The sequence below is a fragment of the Lolium rigidum genome, chromosome 2 (assembly GCF_022539505.1).
Source record: "Lolium rigidum isolate FL_2022 chromosome 2, APGP_CSIRO_Lrig_0.1, whole genome shotgun sequence".
Lineage (NCBI taxonomy): Eukaryota > Viridiplantae > Streptophyta > Magnoliopsida > Poales > Poaceae > Lolium > Lolium rigidum.
The window spans coordinates 281,227,207-281,241,399 of NC_061509.1; the positions used below are offsets into that span (position 1 = coordinate 281,227,207).

The 14,193-nt window shown below is 41.3% G+C and overlaps 1 protein-coding gene and 1 pseudogene across 1 annotated transcript; one reads left to right on the plus strand and one right to left on the minus strand.

The window, feature by feature from the left end:
* Window positions 1–1,381: 1,381 nt before the first annotated feature.
* Window positions 1,382–2,063, minus strand: LOC124691038. The gene is made up of 3 exons (XM_047224327.1): window positions 1,792–2,063; window positions 1,545–1,704; window positions 1,382–1,450 (listed from the first exon to the last, which is right to left on the minus strand). The coding sequence occupies exons 1-3, from the start codon at window positions 2,061–2,063 to the stop codon at window positions 1,382–1,384; spliced, it is 501 nt and encodes a 166-aa protein (XP_047080283.1).
* A 2,273-nt stretch (window positions 2,064–4,336) lies between these two features.
* Window positions 4,337–6,931, plus strand: LOC124688938 (annotated as a pseudogene).
* Window positions 6,932–14,193: the final 7,262 nt, after the last annotated feature.

Sequence of the window (14,193 nt, forward strand, 5' to 3'; positions counted from 1 at the left end):
TCGATCAAGCAACAGACACACAAATAACGATAATAACACAACAGAGAGAACAACACAACCAGGAAACACTTACGGTATGTACTACCACAACGGAAGAATAAGATGCGACATGGAATATCTAGTATTTGGTACAAAAAACACATTAACAAGGTAAGTGTGCCCATGAAGTTTCTTTGTCATTGATGAAAACCTACTGATGCAAATCATCTGCTTTTTCCTACAAATTAACATAAATTTAACATATATTTATTTGCGTACGTCGACGATGAACAAAGGATATCAAAAGGAGAGCAACAAAAGTAGGAACCACTCAAGGAGGAAGCCACATGAATATTTAGAATATATGATACGTACAATGGAATGAATATGTAATGTTATTATGTACTTCATTTCCTTATTTTGTACAATCAAGTTCACTTCATTGACTTCACTTGGACGAAAAAAGGATAACCATTGTAAAACAGTTCTTACTTTCGAATTCTTCAATCTGTTCGCGAACGAAACTTGCCATATAATCAGGAGAATCATAAGTGAGCATCATTCCGGTGAAGAACTGTCGAAAACTTTCGATGTCAGCCTGAAAAACACGAAACAACACAATGGTTAATGATCTCCAACAAGAATGCACAAGCTCCAAACGAAAAAGTACACAACGACTAAACAAAAAGATGCACAAGTACTAAAAACAACCATTGACATGTACTATTTATACAGCGAACAAGTACTAAAAAACTGCCTTAAATACTATTGAATAAAACTATGTACACAACACATTACCTACCTTGAATACATCTGGGTAAAAATTAGCCTTGAATATCCAAATAAACCTCATTGCATAGATACCACAGTCACGCCTCGCGCTTGTCCTAATGGTCAAAAAGAAAGAAACAATTAAATCCAAACACAGTAAACAAAATAAAATCATAGTTCACATTAAGAAAAGATGATTACTCTGAACAAGAAGGGGTGCCGCAAACTTTTATCTTGAACGATGAGATATTTAATCTCTCGACACCATGAAGATAACTGTAAAGTTTCTTAAATGATTTGACCTGAAAGAATAAAAATAAAAGTTATTGTTGTCATGTGTAAATAATTATTTAATTAGCTAGATTACAACGAAAACCATACAATTCTTTGAGTAGAAGCCATCTCGAGCTTCAATCAACTCCAACGAGCTAGACACTCTAAATTTCCTGAAATGGAAGTCGACAAAGATAACCCACCAATGGCTGTAATCGCAACAAGTAATGTAGACCTGTTTGAAATTAAACAATCACACGAGAAATAAGAAAGCATCCACGATACTTGTAGTAGAAAAAATATAAGCGCCAAACAAAACATGACAAACATGCCTCTTCCCTATCCAAACTATAGTACTTCAGATCATGTTCAAGCAAAGCTTGCAAGCAAGATGAATAGGGTCAGCCTCATCCACATCAAGAATATGCTGGAAAAAACAACAAGAAGATGTTTAAAAAACTAAATTCTAAAAACATTTAGTTAAAAAATAAATAAATCTAAAACATATACACATGACGTACCGCCAAAGAGCTCGGAATAAATAAGAAATCAAGACCATCATCAACGCACTTAAGAAAAACATCCATAACAGAAGGATCCATGAAACCACCACCCTTCATAGCAAGGTAGAAACTATGCCAGCTGACAGACTTACCACCAACTTCAAGTATTTTCTCGGAACTGCAATTGTTAAAAAAACCAAGAATAAACATCCGTATATACAAAAATAGATGAAAAATAGATGGAAAATTGAATTACAATGGTTACCCTTCAATGTAATTCCTAGGAGCCTCAAGTACATCAGCAAACAACATTCTATGCAAAGCAGTTACAGGGACTTCCTCTTCCCCAGATAGCTCCTTAAGCTCAAGACAATCATCAGAATCGCCGTCTGCATAGGAATCATACTCCCGAGCCACGTAACTACCTCCAACAACATTTGCAGCTTCAGTGCTCCTTTCCCTTGCATGTACATGGCCCCGAACGCTCAAGACAACAATCCTCAAGACAATAATCAGAATCGGTGTCCGCATTGCCATCACCCTTCCGTGCCACGTAACTACCTCCAACAACATTTTCAGTTTCGTGCTCCTTTCTCTTGCAAGCACATGGCTGCTTCTTCAACTCAATTGACAAAAGAGAAACCATATCACGCATCTGATCAGCAAGACCACGTCCCGTTCTTATCATCGACGAAATGAAGATAGTCTTCCACATTTCTTTTAGCTTAGAACGTAACTGTAAATAAAAAACACAATTAAGAATGCAATTTACAATAACACAATAATTAAAAATCAAAAAACATAATAAAAAACCTTACATCATTATGCATTTCACCAGGAAACATATCTGAGATGTGACGATCGATCGCTTCACGAAGATGGTCGGAATACCGTAACGAGAGTGAAAACCCGGATCTGCCATCTTTTCCAACCCGAACAAGCACTCGGAGAACACTAAAATTAGTTCAGGTACAATGTGTGCAGCTTATCACTTTCGAAACTAGAAAAAACAGGACAACAAAAAAAGATTACAACGAAACCACCTTTGTCGTCGCAATTGCATATCTTCACTACACGTCTAAAACGATACGCGCCTTTGGCGCAAATACATCGACAACCATACAAGGAAACCAAAAGAAAGCAACATAATTTACACGCATGCACTGGCGAAGACGTGTAACAGAACAACACCTTTGCTGCCGCTAAACTCTACAACAAATAGGTGCACAAGTACAAGAGATATAGATGCACAAGTACAAGAGATATAGGTGCACAAGTACAAGAGATATAGGTACACAAGTACAAGAGATATAGGTGCACAAGTACAAGAGATATACGTGCACAAGTACAAGAGATATAGGTGCACAAGTACAACAGATATACGTGCACAAGTACAAGAGATATACGTGCACAAGTACAAGAGATATACGTGCACAAGTACGATAGACTAAGCTACGCAAGTACGTAACAAATTGTCACACGAGTACCAAGGTCAAACACGAACAAGTACAAGACACAAAGGACAGCAAGTACCGTATGTAAACGGGTGGACAGAAGTATAAAACTATCTTATGAACAACCACTCGGACAAACCCTAGAAATAGTTCAGGTACGATGTGTGATAAAACTAGACCAAACAAGTACAACAAAATACACAGATAGAAACCACAAGAACCACCGCAGTCGTCGAATCTGCATGTCGACACGACACGGGAAACTCAGCGGCTCATCCAGAGCGGGTAAATCGACAAGAAAAAAGACCAAGAAACCCTAAATAGTGAAACTCAGCAGCTCATCCAGATGCATGTAACCACGAAATGTGGAATTATACGGATACTCCGACAAAGGCAAACCCTAACTGGTGTTACTCGTAAAGTGTATAACCAAGAAGAGGCGGAAGAAATCGATGAAAAAAGAACGACTTTACCGAGAGAAAATGCATCCGCATCCGCCTTCCGCATATTTTCCATTTGAAAGTGCTACCTCCCTCCCATTAATTCCCCGTAAAACTCACAGCCCGGAAATACAAAGGAAAATACTGATTCGATCTAATCGAATCAAAGGGAAAAACCAAGATCTTAGAAACCCTAAGCAGAGCGAAAAACGCGACAGCCGCTTACCACCGGAGCAGGAAAACGTCCGCCGACGATGAGTTGCGAGAGGTTCTCGACAAAGAACGGAGGAGAAGGGAAAATAGCAGCGCCGCCGACGAGACGACCAGCCGAAGGAACCAGAACCCACGACCAGCCCGGACTGACGTAAGAAGAATAAGGGAAAAAACGGAGATAAAGGCAGACGCGAAACGGGTCCCTGTAAACCCGTTAAGTGAGAAGCGGACCCGTTACGAAAAGTGAACGGTTCGCAAAATCACCAGAAAGCAACACGTGTCGAGCGCGGAGGAAGTCCACCGGCAAATTCCGCGCTCCACGTTCAACCACGTGTCGTGCGCGGAGAAAGTCTCTTCCCTTCTCAGAGGTCGATCTTTTTCTAGAGTTTTCCGTTTGTGCCTGATTATCTCGATGACTCTTAGGAGGAGCAATGGGCCCTCGGCCTGAGGCCTGCACATTGTCACAGAACGTCAACTGTGAGGCCTCGGGCTGAGTCAAGACTCCTAAAATCATGTTCCTGCCCAACTCGGCAACTCGCAATGTTATGTGTCCTGGTGGGCTGCAGATATATAGTATATGGCCATGTTAAAAAATCGGGGCCCTGTGCGAGCCAAACGGGCTGCACATCTATGGGCTTGGCCCTGCCTTGGACATTATGAAAAGGGTCACTTGAATGGGAGTTGTTCAGAAAATGGGGAGCAAATGTGTTTCAGGACAAGTGCCAAGTCTGACAGGGCATACCCACCATGGGTGTGTGAAGCTAACCTGAGTTTTTATTTTTATTTCTTGGCTAGTATTTTACATTCAGACAGCTAACTTATCAAAATAAAACTTTGAAACATTGTAGGATCAGATGAAGACAACTATCCGTTAACACGACAAGTGCAGAAACCAGAGAGACATATGGGTCATCGACATCCTGCAAACTCCAGCGATCCGACCTTGCGGTTTCCTGTTGTAGATTGGGAGAGGCTGCCTGGATATGGCATCGACGCGCAGCTCACTAGAATGTCAGGTATCCTCGCCATTGCCATGAAAGAGAAAAAGATTCTGGTGACAAGCTACTATAATCGAGCCGATCACGGAGGTTGCAAAGGTGCCACAATCCTGTTCCCTTGCATTTCCACTCCATGTTGTTATCTGAATCACATGCTAACTCTTGGTATTACTCTGAATATTGGTATTTTTTCAGGACTCTCGAAGTCTAGCTGGTATCCTCGCCCCCTTCTACTCGTTCGTCTGGGACGGGTTCGCCCCATCTCGGGGAAAATTCTTTGCTTGGCTCCTTGTCCAGTCCAGGATTCAGACAAGGGCCGAGCTGCTCAAAAAGCACGTCCTCACCGCGCCGTAGGCCGTGTGCCCCATCTGCGGCGCAGCGGACGAGGATGCCTCGCACATCGTCTTCCACTCCCCGTTCGCTGTGGATTTCTGGAACGCGATTGGCGGTCGTTTTCCGCCCGACGCCGACGTCCGCCACCTCCATGAGTATGCTGCCCCCGCGGCGGCGGGCGCCCTCCCGTCCTCCACTTCTACTTTCATCATCCTCTGCTGCTGGCAAGTTTGGAAGCACCGGAACGGGGTTGTTTTTCGGCGAGACAGCCCCTCCCTTGCCCGTCTGCTGGTTGCCTGCCGCCGTGATGCAGCGCTGTGGCGGTTTAGGGCTACTGGAGAAGCTCACAATGACTCTGAGCTGTGGGATGGCTGCTTTGCTCGCCACTGATGTAAAACGAAAAACCCTCTCCCCTCCCCTTCTGTTCCTTGTACCTCTGCTGTAATCTGGCTTTTGAGCCCTGATATGAATGAAAAATTCAGGTGGGGAATCTCTCCCCCCCGGTGACCATTCAAAAAAAAATGCTACTTTTCTTTCCGAGATGTCTCCAGACTGCCGGAACCGAGCTTTCGAGCTGATGCAAAGTATAGACTCTTGGGACAATGGAGATTTGAAAGTGAAGGAGAACTATACCTCCAAGGAAATATGTGTTGGGAAAATACCTAGGTACTAACTTCATTCTGATGATTCTCTTCATGAAATGTGTCATAGAAACACCATCCTGATTAGCTATATGAGTTGCTCTTAGAAGTTCATTCATTTTCTCTTTTTTATTTTTATCCTTGCATTCTCCAAGATGTGGGGGGGAACCTTGGAAATTTATGCAACCGATAACAAATATAAATAGGATGTTGATTAAAAGTTATCATCAAATGGATAGGAGATGGTGGACAGCACAGGTTCCTACGTGCACTCCGGTCCCCTGTTAGCAATATATGGAAATTAGAATGCATTTCAAGTTAAACGCGCCACCATAAAATTCTGAACAGCTAGTGTTTGCCTGAATCTCAGCATACCTGAAACTTTCATGCAGGCAGTAAGATACCTGACGAGGTTCTGGACCAAGTATACGTGCAGTCTACTGAATGCTGCTGGGTAATATGCATTTGGTATGCATGCGGCCCAGTTGGTTATTCAAAATGTTCAGTGTGATCTTGATCCGCTAGAGGTTCACACGATATGAAAGCTGCCATATAATTTGATTATTCTGAATGCCGCCTTTTCAGATTAATTAACCAAATGATGTCTCTTTTTAAGGATAGCATTATCGGAAGAACGAAATCTGACATCGAACGTCATGTGTGATCAGAGAACAAACCATATATACCAAGGCCTATTCTCAGCATGCATGTGAGGATAGGAGACAAGGCTTGTGAAATGGCAGTGGTTGACTTCGACAAATACATGGAGCTTGCTGCCCGTCTCCGCCGACGGTTTCTGAGTGTCAGAAACATCTGGCTCTCTACTGAAATGCAGGCAAGTGTAAATCCTACTGTTGAGATGCAGATTCTGGCAAGTGTAAGCTTTTTTAACGTTTTTTTGTTTCTGCAGTTAGACTGAAACCCAGCTCTCACAATGCTGAAATGCAGGACGTTATCGACAGAGGTAAGATGTACCCCGACTGAAATATCTACTCCACAAACGTGAGACACAAGACAGGAACATGACCATGGCGGCATACAAAGCTAGCCTCGACCGTGAGACTGGCACGAACAACCCACTCGTCAACTTCATCATGGCCACAGAAGCAGATTTCTTTATTGGAGCTTTGGGGTCAACCTGGTGCAACTTATTTCATCGACGGAATGAGGAAAGGTCATGTCTGGTAAGATATGTCATATGTGAAAGCAGCAATGCCTTGTGTCGTGTCCTCGGGCAAATATATATGTTATGGCATGGTTTTGCTGTCTGTAGAGCAATATAGATATATCCTCTAGCATGTGACACTTGTTACCGAAGTAGGAGAATAGTAGTACTTTTTTTTTGCGAAAGAGAGAACAGTAGTACTTGTGATGTCAAATCCGGTCCATGTCTTTTGATCTGGTGTCCACTAATGGCTTAGATATATTATCTTGGAGGTCCAACATACTGGAAAAAAGAGGATGCACTTACTCGATTTTCAGTGGCACGCATAATGAGGATGAGTGGTACACGGGAGATCCAATTATAGAACTTTTTATAGTAGCATGACAGTAATGGCTACTCCATGCAAAAGAGATTGACATGTACACGTTTCCTGCGTCCTGGAGTAACCTTGAACATTCCCATCTTTGTCAAACATTTGATTAGCGGAAGATCTTACCAGAAAAATCTCTATCCGCAGTTGCCACTTCAGATAGTGAAACTGTGACTGTTGCATCATCTCTATGTTGAGAAAATAAGTGTTATTTAAGATCACTTGTATTTAATTAAATTTCATATTTTATCATTCTAAACAAAGATTTAGTGGAGACCAAACCGATGTCATAGGCGATACGAAAAGGATGTCAAATATGCTATTCTGGATAGCAAAAGGAGTGCTATGTCATGTATGTATGGACTCAGATTTTCTGTGCCGTATAAGCAACTTTATCCAGTCTTTTCCATGTCATCCGGGAGGTCAATTTGCAGGTCGTTGCCAAGGGTGACGCACTAGCTCCTGCTCAACCATCCATTCGAGTATTCGACCACTGGTTCAGGAGATAGATGGACCCTGAAATGGACACCGTAACAGTGCCCTGAAGGAAAAGATGGACAGTTTTGTGACACAACGTAGTACTAATTGAGTGCAACACATCAGAGGATCATCTGCTGGTAGTGGACTCTAGCACACTGCATTTCAGCTTGCTCCCCACCTTCAGGGGATCCAAGTCGGCAATGGAGGAGCGCCGACTGTTCACGAGGCGCAAGCGCGTCATGGCGCAGCGTTTGGTGGATCCATGGACCTGGTGATTCAGCTGTGCAAGTGTGCAGCACTGCAACCAGGATTCAGATATTGTTTGTGTGACTGTCTGTGGGGGTATCTGTGTGGGGTGGACGCCGATGCAATGCAACGTAAGAAGTGCACTGCTGCATGGCTGATCATTGCCATGGCCTCAATGGCAATGTTAGGTACATATCAGATCGCGGTATATTCTGGTGTATGCCATCCTTATCTGGATAATACATGGTAGCCCTGAGATGCATGCAATCCAGCTTTCCTTTGATCGAAACATTTTCTGAAGGGAACTTCATTTTCTGAAGAAAACTTTATTTTCTACCGAAGATTGTCTGAAGAATACCAAAGTAAAAGCACAGATCAGATAACTGATTAAGAGATCATCTTCTCCTTTGGATACCGCATTACTAACATCTAACTTACTCCGTACATGATTCAACATAGAGTAGCTAGAATGTACAATTAAGCTCAACATTCTAATACTATACTGGATCAGAAAGAGGGGGAAAAGTTAATCTCTTCAGTGCATGAACTTCCTTTTTCCAGGAAAAAAAACCGAACTGCTTTTTCCTCCTTCAAACAATAGTATGAGATATGATAATGATAGGAAGCTACATGCTGCTGACAAAGCAGGCAAAACCACCAACAGTTTCAGTCACCAGGGACAAGACCCATGGTCAGCACACTGCAAATAACCAAAGCATTTCCGGCAAAATTTTGGCCCTTATGTCATGGATGATAACTGACCCGGTGAGAGCACATCTGTCACAAATCTGACCGTCCATCCGCATTGAATGGCACAATTTGTTTTCCACACACAGAAAAACTGAACTGCTTTTTTTTCTCCAGAAATATAAGGTATGATAATGCTGTAAGAGTTTGTTTGCTGCATGACAAAGCAGGCAAAACCATCAACAGTTTCAGTTACCGGGGAGAAGACCCATGGTCAGCACACAAAGCATTTCCGGCAAAATCTTGGCTCCCATCTCAGGGCTGATAAAACTGACTCGTGAGTGCACATCTGTGGCAAATCTGACCGTCGGTCCGCATCGAATGGCAGAATAAAACTTGCGCAGAAAACTAAGAAGTCGGAGTACAAGAAAAGAAAGCAGTTTTTCCTGTTTCTCTTTACAGCTGAAAACCGCTCTCATGGTGAGAGGCGCCTTTTCCGTGTATCATCGGATCAGCCAAAATTGTGAGGAGCACAGGCGAACAGCACCTCGGTTGGGAGACGTCAGCCTCCACCCAACACCTGCACCGGCCGATCTTGCCCACTGGATTAAGGTAGCTCAGTTCAGTCCTTGTCTGAAACACACCACTGGCAGGTTATTGTGGATTTGTGGGATCAAGGGTTTCTGTTAAGCAAGATCAAAATAGATTTGGAAATTCAGAGATCTGTGTGATACAGACATGTTTGTGTCCACTACTTTTATCTCTTTTCTTTTCGTCATTTCAGATTTTCAGTGTCCATTGATTGCAGCAACAATTGTTTGGTACCGCTGAGCACACCTACTTATGCACTGCCCATTTATGTATCATCATCTACTCTTAGAAGTAGCAATTCTCCCCACTTAGATCTATATATTTGCAATGGTAAATCACATTTTTTTCCTTTTCGAAATGGGGGCATACCCAGGCCTCTACATCAAAGTGATGCATATAGCTGCAATGGTATATCACTTTAGCTTTGCCTTTTTTCCTCTAACTATTTCTTTGGGCATATGCTTATGCTTGCAATAGTCTTTTCATCTATCATATAAGTCTTTTTTTTTTCTGACCCCAACGGTATAAGTCTCTTGCCATCCGTTTCAATAGAAAAAAAGTATCTCTAGCAGAAAAAGTATTCTTAAAAGCAAACGTTTAAATGAGGATGAGAAGTAGGAATATGCGTTGATGATAATAGCCTTTTATTGTGGAAATGCCGCTCGCATGTCTTCTTTTCCTTGTAAAGCAAAATTTCAGTGATCATTTCTGGCCACATGATTCCCTTTTGGGGAAAAAAGAGCATCGGAAAACTTAGTACTCATATCATTGCTAAAGAAAGGTTGTATCATTCATTTGGTCCCTCCCAGCTTAAACTTCTTTTCTCGTACTACACAACACAACACCTATCGCTTCCAGCTTTCCTGATTAACGCACATATAGATAGCAATGACATCACTCCCTCATAATTCCTTCGTGTTACTCGTACATCATTTAATTAGCAAATTTGAAGAAAATCCAAGACGTTTCTCTTACTACACTTTTAAACAATGCCGTCACAGTTTGGACACGATCAATTAATTGTGCGAACAAGAAACCACTGGTTCCACATAGCCAGCAAATTTTAAAAAAAATCCTAAAAAGATGTATTTTGGTTATTATATTCTGTTTGATTTTATTGCATGCAGCTAGTTTCAGAAACGTCTTAAACTCTCCATCCAAGCACATTTATGTAGATAAAGTGATGAAAAGCAATGCTACTTCTATTTTTATATGTAAGGCCACTATCAAAAATACAATTTGCCAATATGTTAGGGCACTAACACTAATCAAGCAAAATTGATACTCCCTCCTTCACAGTTTATTAGGCGTGCGCGTACCCCTAGATCATCAATTTAACCTATATAATTTAAATTATATAATATAAAAATTATATCATTAGAAAATAGAACATCTGAACTTTCTAATGATATAATTTTTATAACATATAACTAATGCTAACTTGATCAAATTTGCGACCTAGGGGTACGCGCGTGCCTTATAAACTGTGAGAGAGGGAGTAACATGTCTATCTCGTAGGATGATAATCATTAATACAACATGCAGCCATAGAGAAAAAGTCACGACATGTAATATGTAGCCCAATACGAGAGCATTTCCACATAAATAGTTGTGCTACTAATTAATTGACTATGACTATGTTTTCTTGGTATCTGAACTGTGAGTTTGTGACCTTATACATAAAAGGGAGGGAGCCCATTCCTTTTTTCTTTTCTCCATTCACATGTACACAAAAAAAGGGCTAAATGAATAGTTATTGTGAATTTAAGGCACTACTCATACTACTCCTTGTCTCTTTTATGTAATAAAAATATGATTTATTTATTTTGGGGATCTTTACGTAAAGGGAATTTTGCCATACGCAAAGGTAGCACAACCACTAACCACTAAGTGCATTGTCAGCACAGTTAATTATCTTCATTATACAAGTTGTCCATGAGAAAGATAGATGAGATGCGTTATTTTAAAGGCAGCGTCGGTATTCTCACTCTCAAACTTTCCAGACCCAATTTCTTTTTTTTATAATGAGCGCTTTATTACTCATAAAAGCAATTACACTCGACCTCTGCATAGTTTAGATGCATACAGCCGTTCAGACTCTCAATAATCTGGAGTGCTAAAAAAGACGAATTACATATCAGACATGAGCAAATGTAAAACACCTAAGGTGAAGGCAGAGGCCCAATCCGTAGATTATGCTGTCACCCATGTAGGGAAAAAGTATCCCTCGCCATGTCATCCAACCGTGTACAGAACTCCGTAAACAGGTAGCGGTTCTCCATCTTCTGCAGCGCAGACCACGAACGGAGAGTAGCGGTACATCTGTAGATAGCCTGCAAGAGAGAACAATTCTTATCATTAAAAACTTTGTCATTTCTACACAGCCATAGCGACCATATAATGGCAAGCGCCCCCACCCTAATAAACGTTTTAAATTTGTGATCGATCCCGTGAAGCCAATTACCGAAGATGTTGGCCACACTAGTCGGGGGATACAGATCAGAATCTACTTGGATGCATGACCATATAGATCTGGCAAAGCGACATTGGAAGAACAAGTGTTTAATCGTCTCATCGTGTTGACAAAAAACACATTGCGTACTCACATGCCAATTGTGTTTCACAAGATTATCTTTGGTTAGGATTACTCCTCGACGCAAATACTAGCCAAAAATCTTGATTTTGAGCGGTATCTTCATCTTCCAAATTTTCTTCTTTTTATCAACTGGTATTTTCGGTTGGATAATTGCGGTGTACAAAGAACTTACAGAGAATTTTCCATTGGATTGTAAGTTTCAACGAAATTCATCTTGCCCTTCAGACAACTGGATGGATTCCAAACGCAACAGTAAGGCGTTCCATGCAAGAAGTCTCGGACCGATTAAATCTCGTCTGAACGTCACATTCGGAGGTGAGGTTGCCATTACTAATGCAATGGTATCACTTTTGCTACGAACAATGATGTATAACGTTGGATATTATTCAGAGTGAGGCCTATTCCCTAACCATGTATTCTCCCATAACTGTATCTGCAATCCATCCTTAATAATGAAAGTACCATATCTGAAAAAATTCTTCGTTGCCATTAGGCCGGTCCAAAAATGCGAATATCCTAGTTTCCAAAGGATCTAGGATAGCACTTTGTCGCCGATGTACTTTCTTGTAACCATGGTCTGCCATACACCATCTTCGGTTAGTAGCTTAAAAAGCCACTTACCTAATAAGGCTGAGTTCTTGACTTCAAGATCGTGAACTCCTAGCCCACCCATATCTTTAGGTCGGCATACGACATACCACTTGACCAGTCGATATTCCTTTTTTCACTATCGCCTTGCCAAAAAATCTCGATCTATAATAATCGAGCTTGTGTAAAACACCTTTTGGCAATATGAAGAAGGATATCATATACATCACCATATTGGTGAGTACTGAATTAATGAGAACCAATCTTCCTCCGAGTGATAGCATTTTACCTTTCCAACTACTAAGTCTCTTCTAAAGTCTTTCCTCGACTAGTTTCCACTCAGCCATCATTAATCTCCGATAATGAATCGGGATACCCAGATAGTTGATAGGAAACTAGCGTTGCCCACAAAACAGAACAATTCACTTTTATGGAAGTTCTGAATATTCGGCGACTGAGTTCTGAGCGTCGCCAAAACAGAACGATTCACTTTTATGGAAGTTTATTTTGAGACCCGATAAATGCTCAAAAGCAGCCAAAATCAGCTTTAGATTTCGAGCTTTATCGAGATCGTGTTCCATAAATAGAATTGTATCGTCGGCACATTGAAGAATTGATAAACCCCCATCTACAAGATGAGGGATCACTCCTTCAATTTGACCATCAGATTTAGCTCGTTCGATCAATATGTCGAGCATATCTGCCACAATGTTGAATAAAAGTGGTGATAGAGGGTCGCCTTGGCGTAAACCTTTTCATGTCTGGAAGAAGCGTCCCGTATCATCATTGACAGAATAGAAACACTTCCTCCATACACAAAATTATCAATCAACGCTCTCCACTCTGGTGAAAAACCTTTCATACTGAGTGTCTGATGGAGAAAAGACCAGTTGACTTTATCATAAGCTTTCTCAAAATCAAGTTTTAAGACTACCCCATATCTTTTTGGTATGCAGTTCATGAACCGCCTCATGTAGAACCACAAACCCATCTAGGATATTGCGTCCTTGCATAAAAGCAGTTTGCAATGGTGTTACCACATGATCAGCCACTGTATTCAGTCTAATGGTGGCCACTTTCATGAATATTTTGAAACTTACATTTAAGAGACGGATGGGTCTATATTATTAGATCATTTCTGCCTCTTTAACTTTGGGTAACAAGATAATCTCACTAAAATTTAGACGGAATAATTCTAGCTGTCCAGCATGTAAAACACTGAACATTTGTAGAAGGTCCTCGTTGATAGTATCCAAAAAGTCTGACAAAATTCAGCAGGGAAACCATCTGGACCCGGGGTTTTGTTATGTTCCATTTAGAAAATAGCCATATTAACTTCCTCCTCCGAGTAAGGAGCCGTTAAAACAACATTCTCCTCCTGAGACATTTGGGGTATATCTGCTATTTGGGACTCATCCAGAGAGAAAGAACTCTCATCCGGCGGACTAAATAAACCCTTATAGTAATTAGTAATGTAGGACTTGAGTTTCTCATGTCCTTCAATCAGACCCTCATCTTGTACCAGAGATTGTATACATTTTTTCATGTGACGGCCATTGGAAATCCCATGAAAATATCTCGTATTTGAATCTCCTTCTAGAATGAATTGGGCTTTTGATCATTGGTACCATTTCAACTCTTCTTCCCGAAGGAGACCCGCTAATTGAGTATTAGATTGATTTTTAAAATCCAATTGGATGCTCGTTAGCGGTCTCACTTCGGCAAGCGCTTCTATCTCATCTATGATAGATGATAGGCGAAGCTTCACCTTTTTAAGAATATCAGCTGTATGACTCGCCCATCCAGAAAGGTGTTTGCGAATAGCTCGCATCTTTTTATTTCACCTTATGACCGGATTGTTGGCA

Coding starts and splice junctions, on each gene's coding strand:
- LOC124691038 (XM_047224327.1), bottom strand. CDS start 2,063: ATGGCAATGCGGACACCGATTCTGATTATTGTCTTGAGGATTGTTGTC. Junction 1,705..1,791: donor CCTAGGAATTACATTGAAGG/GTAACCATTGTA, acceptor TAACAATTGCAG/TTCCGAGAAAATACTTGAAG. Junction 1,451..1,544: donor TTATTCCGAGCTCTTTGGCG/GTACGTCATGTG, acceptor TGTTTTTTCCAG/CATATTCTTGATGTGGATGA.